The following is a 12,559-nucleotide window of genomic DNA, read 5'->3' as shown; positions in this document are numbered from 1 at the left end:
AGCCGCCCTCAGCCTCGCCCGCTGCCAGACAGTCCACTTGCTCCCCGCATGAGTCCTGGGTCCCCAGAGACTTCCCGGAACCGGAGTTCAGAGCCGTCAGGAGCTTGTGACTCCCTCCGGATTCAAAAAGACAGCCGCGTCCTCAGGTGCCAGACCCTTTCCGCGCGCGCGACCCCCCTACCTCTGCACTTTACTTCCACAGCTCCTCTGGTTCTCAGTGTGCTTTTCTTTCCTTCTAGTTGTAGAATTTACACTCAGCCAGCCTTCCTGTAGTTCTGGATGATGTCCGTTTTGTGTTTTTGATATATTTTTCAATTGTTGCGGGAGGCAGCAATTTCCCGGTGTTTATCTATGCCGCCATCTTAGTTTCTCCTCGACTTTAATGTTTCTTGTAGAAGAGGCAAGCTTGTGAAAAATTCAGCCTCTATTTGTCTGAAAATGTCATGACACCTTTATTTTTTAGGGATATTTTCACTGGATACAGGATTCCAAGTTGAGAGGTTTTCTTTTCTTTCAGCACATTAAAATAATTCTAATGTTTTATACCTTGCATTGTTTCTGATGAGAACTGTAGTATTTATCTTTTTTAAAATCCTCACTCAGGGATATGTTTCCATTGATTTTAGAGAGAGAGGAAGGAAAGGGGGGGAGTGAAAGTGAGAGAGGAGAGAAGAGAGAAAGAGAGAGAGACACATTGATCGGTTGGTTGCCTCCCGTACACACCCAATCTGCAACCTAGGCAAGTGCCCTGACCGGAAATTGAATCTGCGACCTTTTGGTGTATGGGACAGTGCTCCAACCAGCTGAACTACTGGCTAAGGCAGTGATATGTCTTTTTGCTACAGCTGGTTTTAAGATTGTCTCTTTATCATTAATTTTTAGCAATTGATTTTGATGTGCTTTGGTACTTATCCTGCTTGGAGTTTTGTGGCGGGTTTTTTTAGTACTTTGGCTATGTAGATTTATATATTTATCTATTTGGAATATCTTCAGTCATTATTTCCTCTCCTCCTTTTTTTTCTCTTTCTGTGACTCCAGTTACATGTATGTTGGGCTGCATGATATTGTCCTACAGCTCACTGAGGTGCTAGTTCATTTCTTTAAACTTTTTATCTCTCTTGCTTCAGTTTGGATAATTTCCATTGCCTTTAGATCCGTTGTTCCTCTGTAGCAGTGGTCGACAAACTGTGGCTCAGCAACCCGTGGCTCGCGAGCCACATGCGGCTCTTTGGCCCCTTGAGTGTGGCTCTTCCACAAAATACAGACTTCTGTGCATGGGCCACGAAGTTTCAATCGCACTGGACGTGCGTGCCCCCACATGGTATTTTGTGGGAGAGCCACAGTCAAGGGGCCAAAGAGCCGCATGTGGCTGGCGAGCCACGGTTTGCCGACCACGGCTCTGTGGTGTCTAATCTGCTGTTAAGCATATGCATTAATTTTGTTTTCATTTTACATATTGTATTTTCACCTCTAGAAGTTTAATTTGTGTGTGTTTTTTTAATAATTTCTATTTCTTTTCCATTTATGTTCATTTTCCTTTTGGACATTGAACATATTTCTAGTAGTTGTGATAAAATCCTTGTCTCTTAATGTCATCCTTTCTGCCATATTTGGTTCTGTTTCTATTGACTGGAAAGGTTTGAATTAAAAGATTAAATACAGCTCATGCTTTTTCTATTGTCATTATGGTTTCTTTCTCTTCCTTGAGATTCGTATCCTTCAATACTTTATTCCTGAGACTTTGATATGACCTTCTGAGAATGGGGTTGACCTCATGCATAACTTTCTCATTGTTTTTGATCACCTTTTCTTCACTTCTTGATTGAATGATGAACAATGAAATAGTGTGTTGTTTACTATATTGTCTGGATTTTGTTGTCTTCCTTTAAAAAATGTTGAGGTTTGTTTGGGAGTACATTTTATGTGAATCAGTGCAAACTTTTGGAGACTTATTTTTAAGTTCTGTTAGAGTGGATCTAGGCCAATGCTGTCCAATAGGAGTTTTTGCAATGATGAAAATGTTTTATATCTGCACTTTCCAATATGGTGCCCAGTAGACACATTTGGCTATTGTGTCTGGTACAATTGAAGGACTAAATCATTGTAATTAATTTAAATAACAATGTTACTAGTAGCTACTGTATTAGTGCCGGTCTAGAGTTACCTCTACTGGCATACCAGTTTATCCTTACTCCTGAGAAATCTTTTGCAAGTTTTTATATGAATGCCCTACCTATTCAGTGAGGAATCTCTAGCTAATTAGAACTTGAATGTCTCCTAGTCTCATGCAAACTCCAGCAGTTTTTTGGTTTAATTATTCTTTAACCAGGAATTGACCTTCCTGGCCCTTACTCTCACCCTACCACATACAGCTTAATGTTTAGCTCAATACTCAAGTGGGTCCTTATGCACATTTCTAGTAATCTTTCTGTGTATTCTGGTACTCTACCCCACAAATTTCAGCTTCCTCAGTCCCCCCAATCATCACTATCTCTTTAGCTCAATGAGACCTCCAACCTCTACCTGGATTCCCCCACCCTGAGCAGCAGCCCATAATATGCTGCTACACAGAAAGCTGAGGTGATGCAGGGCTTATCTCATTTGTATCCCTTCTCTCAAGGATCACAGTATTGCACTGCCTCTTGTTTACTATTTTTTGTTCAGTTTTCTAGTTGTTTATAGCAGGAGATCTAGTCTGGCACTAATTATTCCATCTTGTTCTCAAATCTGTGGATTATACCTTATTACCATTTTTTATCTCAATCCAGTGGTAATGGTTGCTGCCTTTGTTGGAGGCTGTAGCACATTAAAACATTGGAGACTTTTCACCCCAGCAAATTATGAATATTTACAAAATTTTCACAAAAAAAGTTATTCAATGTACATCACAAACTAGTGGGTTAAAATTTTTTAGTACTTAAAGTACTAAAGTATAAGTATTGAGGCTGTTTTTGTACCCTGAGATGAAAAAGAGGATTGGATACAAGTTTTGGTATGTTTATTTTTTAATGGAATGGAATAAGTAATCATTAAAATCCACCTATACCCATTTTTATTCATACTGTTCATTAGTCATTCCTTTCCCAGCCCCTACAGTAGCCCATTGAAGAAGACAGTATTGCCCAAGCCAGTTTGGCTCAGTGCATCAGCCCTTTGACTGAAGGGTCCCAGGTTCGATTCCAGTCAAGGGCATTTACTTGGTTGAGGCCCATCCAGGAAGCAAACAATTGATGTGAGAGTTATATAGATGTTTCTCTCTCTGTGAATCTCTCCCTCCCTTTCACTATCTCTAGAAACCAATGAAAATATATACTCAAGTGAGGATTAACAACAACAACAAAAGAGTATTGTTTTCTCCATCCTATATAATAAAAGGGTAATATGTAAATTGACCCTAACCACGGAATGACTGGTTGCTATGACACACACTGACCACCATAGGGCAGACACTCAATGCAGGAGCTTCCCCCTGGTGGTCAGTGCTCTTCCACAGGGGAGTGCCACTCAGCCAGAAGCCAGCTCATGGTTGGCCAGCACAGCAGCGGTGGTGAGAGCCTCTCCCGCCTCTGTGGCAATGCTAAGGATGTCCAACTAATGGCTTAGGCCGGGGGGGCGGGGGGGGAGAGCAGGCCTAAGCCATTAGTCAGACATCCCCCGAGGGGTCCTGGACTGTGAGAGGGCACAGGCCCAGCTGAGGAACCCCGCCGAGCACACAAATTTTTGTGCACCAGGCCTCTAGTTTTACATAAGAGGAAACAGACACCGAAAGGGTTAAGCAACATTGACAGGGTCACCCAGCTCGTAAAATGGCAAAACTGGGATTTGTATCCAGGTAGTCTTGCTTTAGAGCCCATGTTCTTAACCACTATTAACAAACTTCCAGAAGACCTAACAATGTGAACAGTATACACATGAGTATTTAAGATGTAAATATTTATACATGCACTGTCACTTTATTCTCATTTTCAGATAAAGAAACTGAGACTGAGCCCTGGCTGGTTTAGCTCAGTGGATAGAGGTCAGTCTGCAGACTGAAGGGTCCCAGGTTTGATTCTGGTCAGGGGCACGTGCCCAGGGTTGCAGGCTCAATCCCCAGTAGGGGGCGTGCAGGAAGTAGCCAATCGATGATTCACTCTCATCATTGATGTTTCTATCTCTCTCTCTTCCTCTCCTTTCTTGTCTGAAATCAATAAAAGTATATTTTAAAATTGTGGACGGAAAGAAAGAAATTAAGAAAGAAAGAAACTGAGACTGAAAAAAGTTAAATGGCTTTCTTGGTGTCACCGCTAGTCAGAAGTAGATTTGGAATTGAAACTATATTTTTGTCAAGGTACTCTCTGTAGATGATCATCATAGTGCTTTTTTTTAAAATGAAAAGTGAAATACTGGAAACAACAATGAGGTGTTCCTTAAATAAATCATGGCACAATGCAAGTGATAAAATACCACACAACCATCTTTTTTCTAAAATATTAAAGAATATTTATTGACAGGGAGTAAAGCAGTAATAGTATATAAAAGGATAAATACTTATTTTGAATATATTAACATTCATGTAAAGGAAGGCCCACTTACTCTCGGTTTATCCCTCTACAAACACTGAAAGAAACATACTGTTTTTTACTGATAAACATATTGAGACTTAAGATGATATTGTTCCAAGAGAATATAAGGAAAATTCATGCTTTATGGCAGTTTCTACTGTAAAATAGGCTTTCTTACAAAATGACATGTTTATCTGTAAGTCTACAAATTCCTATTTTTCTACTTAACTACTTTCATTTTATCTATTCCAAATATTTACAAAACTAGATTTCCTTTCATAAATGATTTATGTTGTTTAACTTTAATGGAAGCTGTTAGAAAGGGTCTGATAACAATTAGTTTTGTTTGAAAAGACAAAAAGGAAAATTCTTTTTTAGGAAAAATTAGTCTCCATGTTTTCCAATTCTGAAATCTTTATCCCATCTTCATATGTTAAATTAATTAACATATTTTGATTGGCTCTCCATTTGCCTAAATAGTTGTTATCAGAAACTGAGTGGTCAGAGTAATGATAAGTAAAGAGAAGTTATGTGAAGGCTGGAAAAAAGAACAGCTTTCTGCCGTCCACTTCCTTTTATGCAGAAGGCAGAAGCTTGCACCAGCTGTAAGACTGCAACAGTAGAACTGAAGCAAATAAGTAGGTACAGGCAGCTTCAGGCCATATGGCTGGTCCTCATACAAAAGCCAGGCAAACCAGTATCTCAGTAGGCTCTTGCTACCCATGTTGGGTTACTAGTGCAAGTTCAACTCAGTCCTAAACCTTTCATTCTGCTCAAGAGAAAGATCTTCCATGAAAACAAGGTTCATAGAGGATCTTGAAGAGTATGAAAGCATGGAAAAGTATTTACTTCTACTTCCACTATTCCCAGTATAATATTGAGGGAGATCCTTTATGATATGTGGTCATGTCACCTGAGAATTTTACAGTGCATGAGAGGCAAAGATTACTCTCACCCTCACTCACAGCAACGGTCCCCAACTCATAGTTACTATGGTTAAACTATATGTGGGGAATTGTCTATTTTGTGGAAATTACAAGAATATTTATATTCTTTCCCTCATATGTTTGCTTTGAGAGGGAAGTTTCATTTGATGGGTCCTTTGTGTCTAAAAGTTTGTAACACTATAACCCCCAAAACCTTTTTTTCTCTTTAAGTACAAACCATTATTTTAAATACTAAAGGCCTGGTGCACCCATTTGTGCACAGGTGGGTCCAGCCAGTCCGCCCCCATCAGGCTGATCAAGGGTGGGACCAGCCATGGGGAAGGGCCACTGGCCGGCTCCTCCCCCTGGTTGAACTCCTAGTTGAACTCCCAATCAAGGGGACAATTTGCATATTAGCCTTTTATTATATAGGATTGGTGCTTATGTTTTTAAAGGACTATTGTTACTTGAAATTCATTTGAGAAATCAAGATTGCATCATACATTTAGATTCCCAGATGTTGCTGTTAAGTGTCATATATATTTTGTAAGTGTCATTTTAAAGTGTTGAAATTAACAATTAACTTGGGAGTACTTGGTTTTGTCAGTGTTGTCAGATACATTACATTAACATTTATGTTATATGTTCTTTTTTAAAAATTAGAAAATAACATAGCAAAAAGAACATTAAAATGGTCACCCATTTAGAATTGATCATGAAGACATAAGAGAAAGAAGTAATCAGTAAAAAAATATGATGACCGAATTTCATGTTTTTAAGATGCATATCTTTTCAAATTTTAACATCTCTGAAACCAGCTGTGAAGGAGTATTAATTGCTTTCTAGTGGTGCAAACAATGGTGCTTTGTAATTTGATGGCCTTGTCCTATATAAAAAAGCTTAATATGCTAAGTGTACGGTCGACTGGTTGGCCATTCAACCAATCAAAGCATAATATGTTAATGATATGCTAAGGCTGCTCAACTGCTTGCTATGATGTGCACTGACCACTAGGGGACAGATGCTCCACCCAGTAGGTTAGCTTGCTGCTGGGGTCTGGCTGATTGGGACTGAGCAAGATGGGCTGGACACGCCCTGGAGCCCTCCTCAACTGGCCAAACTCCCACATCTCTCCCCGGCCCCACTTGTGTCCCTCGGCCTGCCCTGTGCCCTCTCACAATCCAGGACCCCTTGGGGGATGTTGGAGAGCTGGTTTCAGCCTGATCCCGCAGGCCAGGCCAAGGGACCCCACGAATTTGTGCACCAGGCCTCTAGTATTTAATAAAAGACAGTGACAGATTCCTTGTAATTTGGGGTATACAGATAGAATAGCAAGTCTGAGAGACAAGCTGCATTGCAAACTGCTTGCACTGGTTTGAGGAAACATTTCCATTTGCAAAGCGCTCCCTGGAACTGATGTGTAGAGCATGCTCAACCCTCTAGTTCCATTCTTCTGCTTGACTGCCACACCACTCCAGAGCAGAAAAAGAGGATGGGGCTTGGTTCTGGCAAGATAGAGGGTGGCCTTAGCATCCATACTTTAACTCCCACAGAGGAGACTGGTAGGGGCATCATTCTGAGGCCATCTTTCCTTCAGTTCATCTCCAGTAAAAAGTATGATTACTGATGATCAGCTTTCAGGCAGAAAATAGCTGTTAAGCTTAGAAAATCTTTGATAGAGTGACTGTTATGCTGTTGTGTAATATTTCATGTTAAGTAGTTTGTTTCACTTATTGAGTAGTAAATATTTCTATGTTATGGTCCTTCACATCTTTTTATTATAGTAAATAAGGACAGAACTATTTAATTCAAGTAACTCTGGTATGTAATATAGCTTTTTCAAACATCTTGTACATATCTATGTATTATTTGAGTACAAAGCAAGTATATACTTTATTTTTTACTAGCTATTTTTTAATACAACCTGTAGGTTGGGTTTTCTTCTAAATAGAAATTTAAGTTTCTCCTATCTATATATTCATGCAGGAAATACTAAAGAATGAAAAGTATAGAGAAGAAATTAAAATAAAAAGCAAAGAATTTCATGAAAAAGAAAAACTCCTTAGTAAAGAAAGCAGTGAACTCTTGGCTCCACCAATTGAAACTCAGATTAAAGGGCATGCATCTGCCCCATACTTTGGAAAAGATGAACCATCAGTGGATCCCACCAGCACTGGTCAAACCTTTCAACCGGGATCCTGGATGCCACAAGACAGCAAGAAGAAGCGCAATCAATGAGTGCCCCGTGGTAAAAAGTTGTTTCATTTATATGTATGTGACTATTTTAACAAATAAAAGTAAAAAATTACTTTGTGATTTTATGACTATACAATAGTTCTCTATTCCATTAAGTTTAAGAATTCGGTTTTTTTTAGTATGCACAAGAAATGTGAGGAATGTGCTTAGTTTTCCCCTCCTTGGATTGTTCCCATAGCTGGAAATGCTCAGGATTTTGGATCCTTATCATTTAAGGACTCCAAGATATATCTTGGTAGAAATGATAAGGATAGTGACCTCTCCTAAATGATTAAACATAAAAAAAAAATGAGAAGACTACTATTTCTGGAGAGGCATTCTCTAAGATTCTAAGGATTAATCAAGAATATAAAAATTGAAGCCTAGCCAGTGTGCTCAGTGGTTGAACATGGACCCATGAACCAAGAGGTCATGGTTCAATTCCCAGTCAGGGAACATGCCAGGGCTGCGGGCTCAATCCTCAGTAGGGGGCGTGCAGGAGGCAGCCAAATGATGAATCTCTCTTATCACTGATGTTTCTATCTCACTCTCGCTCTCTCTCCTCCCCTTCATCTCTGAAATCAGCAAAAACATATTAAAAAAAAAACACACACATACATAAAATTGGATAAAACATTTTTAGACCAAGAAAACTTGATTGATAAATGGGGAAAAACAAAACAGAAAAACCGTATGCCCTCGATGAGTAGATGGGACAAAAGCTAGCTTATTGATTGAGGATGGAGTTGAGGACAAGAATTAGGGCCATTAGAAGCAGACTATCCATTACAAAAGTCTGAGAGAAGAGTAAACAGAAATAGTACAATTACTAGAATTCCATGAGATTAAATATTACTTTGAGAAAATGGAAAATAGGAGAGGGTTCTAAGAGAGTGATTCCACTGATAGTGGGGATTCCAGTGACTTGTATATTGAAGAAAAATGTAGATGGATGACAACATTAAAACACTGATTTTATACAAAGGTATTTTTGAAGGGTCATATATTTTTCTGAAGTGTACAACCTAGTTTTGTTGCTAGTTAGTCTACTAATTTTAATACAGAGTTCTTTTCACAGTGTTGGCCTTTTAATAGGCACTCAATAAATATGTACTGAATAAATGACCCAAATGTTAATGCTTTGAATAATATAAGGAAATCCTTGGGTGTTAACAATGAACTCCTAAAACAAAGGTTAAGATTTTTACTTAATAGATGGTAAAATTTTTTATTGCTTAATAAACTACAGAAAAATACTTCATAAAATATACTAAAACAAGTAATCAAATCTAATCACTATAAATACTGATTTAATGATAAAGCTGCTAGATGATAATACTAATATTCCAGCAGCCCTATTACTATCTCTTTATATCATTAATCAAACCTCAATTCTCAAACGTCTCCCATCTTGAACAATTGGCTTCTCAACCTGACAACTCTCTCATGCTAATAGCTATATGATCAGTCACACGTCTCTCAGGCAGCAAGGGAATATGAGTCAGTTTACCAGTTAAAATCTCAGGATATTGTGCTGTATTTTTATTGTGGTGTGTTTTTTTGTTTATTTGCTTTTGTTGCTGTTTATTATTTTCATTTTTACTATACATTTCCTTTCCTTTTTGTTAAATTTTCATTTACATCTCATACCCTTTTGTTTTTAAAGGTGTTTATAGATTAAACAGTACATTAGACATGTGCTGTATATAAGGTTAAAACGGGGAATCATTTGGATGTCTGGGATGGATTAATTCAATTTACATTATTTCTAGTGGGAAAAAATGATTTGGTTTCAAACAGCCATCTGGAACAAATTAAGTTCGAGAAACGAGGTTCCACTGTAGAAAGTATTAGTACATTTTACCATAGAGGCAAAAAAGGAACGAGGCAACATAGAAATAGGTAAAATTTATAGTATAATTGATTGTAAATTAAGATTAAGATGTTCTTGAATTCTAGATTACAAGAAAAATTGTAAATATCCTAACGTGCTAGAATATTTCTATTGCCAAATTTGTATTAGCTTAATGTATCTCTTGTACTAGTAAATGTTTGCCATATATATATATAGCCTGTTTATAGACATCTAAGGTATGACAGAATTTATATTGCTTTTAATTTTTATAGTTTTCATTTAAAATATTTTACAGAAGCAGCAAAAAAATGTATTTTTTAAAATTTCCAGCTGAGTTCTTGTGGGAATACCTTATGTTACAGTAAGATGGTACCGGCCCACCATCATTAGAATATGCACTTTCAAAGTCATTTTGACAGATGAGGAAGTTAGTAGTAACGCATTCACACTCCTTTCCTTAAGGCTAACATTTTTAGGATGACTGCTTGACTGTTAGGTGGTATCAGAATAGAGTTAAATGTCCTACATAAAAACTGATCTGTAATCTTGACCTAATTAACAGTCTTTTCATTATACTTGGCTTTTAGGCCAGGCACATGCAAAGCAGAATTAAAGCATTAAATAAAATATTAGCTTGTCTACAATACCTCATATTTTAAATTGTTATATTTTGGACATTTATAATTATTTTAAAGAAAATGTTTTTCACCTCAAGACAGACTTCAAAACTATGCAATTTTTTAAAAAATTTCTTTCTGAGGTAAATCCTTCCCGATTTCTTATGCCTCTACAATACATGCATATAATATATATTTTTAATCAATATTGGGCTTATTATATTTTAAAAACTATTTCAGTATAGAAAATGTGTTGGCTGTTGGGTTTAATCCTATAAATCTAGCTTAATAGCTATGCTTTGGATATTTAAAGTTAAAAATCAACAAAAATGGAAGAAATAATTTTTCCCTATTATCTGTTACCTGTTTCCATTCCTACTTTTACTAATAGATTTCTAGCTATCATTTTTCTTTTTAATTTTTATTTCTTAATTAGCATTGAGCCAATACCATTACATCTTCTTAAGGCCATCGCATTACCTACACTATTTAAAATAAAACCTGAATTTATTTAGCCAAAGCTTTTTGTGTTCTTTGAAGAAAAAATAAGAGCTGAGAGTATAATAGTAAAATTAAGTTAAAAAGACTCCAACATAGATGAAGGAATGAATCCTAAGTTTTACCTTATGTTTCTAAAACTTTTGGTATTTGAACATGGAATCCCTTTTAATGTTTGAGAGATACAGAATTTGTCCAGATAGGATATCAACCAGAGTGATACTATAACCAATTGCAAACATAAAAGCAATCATTCCTAAATAGAAACCAAACTTTCTCTAAGTGAAAAGCATATGAGGTGTAAAGTGCCCCTTGCCACTTTCCCTTACTTCATCTATAAGAAAAGATGGAATGGGTAAGGAGCTGTTAATTATAATTTACTAGAAGCCCGGTGCATGAGGATTCGTGCCAGGGGGCGAGGGGAGTTCCCTCAGCCCGACCTGCACTCTGTCCAATCTGGGAGCCCTCAGGGGAGCCCTCTCCAATCCGGGAGCCCTGATGGCTTAGATCTACTCTCTGTGGTTCTCTGAGCCTGCTGCCCAGATGCTCTCCGCTGCCTCAATCTTCTAGTTTTGTTATAAGAAGCTTTTCCTTATAAGACAATTTTCTCATATCTCCATTTTCTTCTCTCAGCTCAGCTGAAGACCTTTCTCCTGCCCAGAGGCCCTCTGCGGGCGGGGCGGAACACCTGTGTCGTCACCATGGCAACAATGCAAATGTCCTGGCCCGGCCACCGCCATCTTTGTCACATCAATTTGCATATCCCCTCCTTATTGGCTATGGACACCATCTTTATTATGGAGTGACAGTCAATTTGCATATTCCCGCTTTATTAGATAGGGCTAGAGGCCCAGTGCACAAAAATTTGTGCACTCAGGCAGGTGGGGTCCCTCAGCCCTGCACGCCCTCTCGCAGTCTGGGAACCCTCAGGGGGCCACTCTCTGTGGGAGGTGACTGGGTGGGCCATCGGGACGGCGCCGGCCAGCAAGCAGCCGGCTCTGACCCCTCTTCCCCACCCATCATGCCTCCACTACTGCTGGTTGCCGCTCCCCCCCTCCCCAATCGCCATCCCCTCCCTTTGCCTGCTGACACGTGCCTTGGCTGGCCTGGCGCCCCCTGTTCCCTGGCTCCACCCCCCCTCCCCCCGGGTTGTTCCACTGTTCCGTTAATTTGCATATTATACTTTTATTATATAGGATTTCAACATTGGGTTTCAAGCTCATAGCTTCCTAGGCTTATTTCCAGTTTGTTTATTAAAATTTCAAGAAATAAAGTTAGAAATGCCCTTGCACATCTGATACAGTAGTAATACCATGCTGAAGTTTATCACATGGACACTAGGGATCAAATTTCGACCCACAAACTTCGCAGAGAGGAGGAGGGGTTTTTAAATGTTTGCTACAGGCAGCCTGTCTTTTTTACCCCAAAACCAGCCAAAAAAAAAAAAAAGGTAATTGATGGTATTACTTCTCAGAACTTCAAACAATATAAGTAGGCAATGTTTTAAAAGAAGTATTCTGGATAATAGTAAATGTGATTCTTTTAACTACAGTGCTATTTGTTTCAATGAGAAAAGATTAATTTTTCTAAAAAATCCCAAATCTCACAGTAGGCTCAATTTTGAATTCCCACCCCCATAAACACACACACACACACACACACACACGCACACGCACATGCACACGCACACTAAGACACAGACACAATATTGTAAAATCTACTGACCTTACATGTATAAAAAGGCTTCATAAGTGTTGGGAAAAGCTAAAGAAACAACAAATGCCATATGCCAAACAAACATAAAATTGGCATATGTTTAAGACTATAAAAGAAATTATAGAAAAAAATATTTGTTAAATTAATACCTTTAAATTATCACAACAG

General features: G+C 38.3%; 1 protein-coding gene across 1 annotated transcript in view; it reads left to right on the top strand.

The window, feature by feature from the left end:
• The window catches only part of NDUFAF2 (NADH:ubiquinone oxidoreductase complex assembly factor 2), a 114,528-nt gene extending 106,737 nt beyond the window's left edge, over nucleotides 1-7,791 (top strand). Inside the window, exon 4 of the mRNA XM_006762431.2 lies at nucleotides 7,457-7,791. Within this exon, the coding sequence (XP_006762494.1) occupies nucleotides 7,457-7,708 (252 nt within the window). The 3' untranslated portion in view covers nucleotides 7,709-7,791. The remainder of the gene's footprint in view (nucleotides 1-7,456) is intronic.
• The last annotated feature ends 4,768 nt before the right edge of the window (nucleotides 7,792-12,559 follow it).

Source organism: Myotis davidii, unplaced genomic scaffold, assembly GCF_000327345.1.
Source record: "Myotis davidii unplaced genomic scaffold, ASM32734v1 scaffold135, whole genome shotgun sequence".
Lineage (NCBI taxonomy): Eukaryota > Metazoa > Chordata > Mammalia > Chiroptera > Vespertilionidae > Myotis > Myotis davidii.
This window is presented reverse-complemented; position numbering and strand designations above follow the sequence as displayed.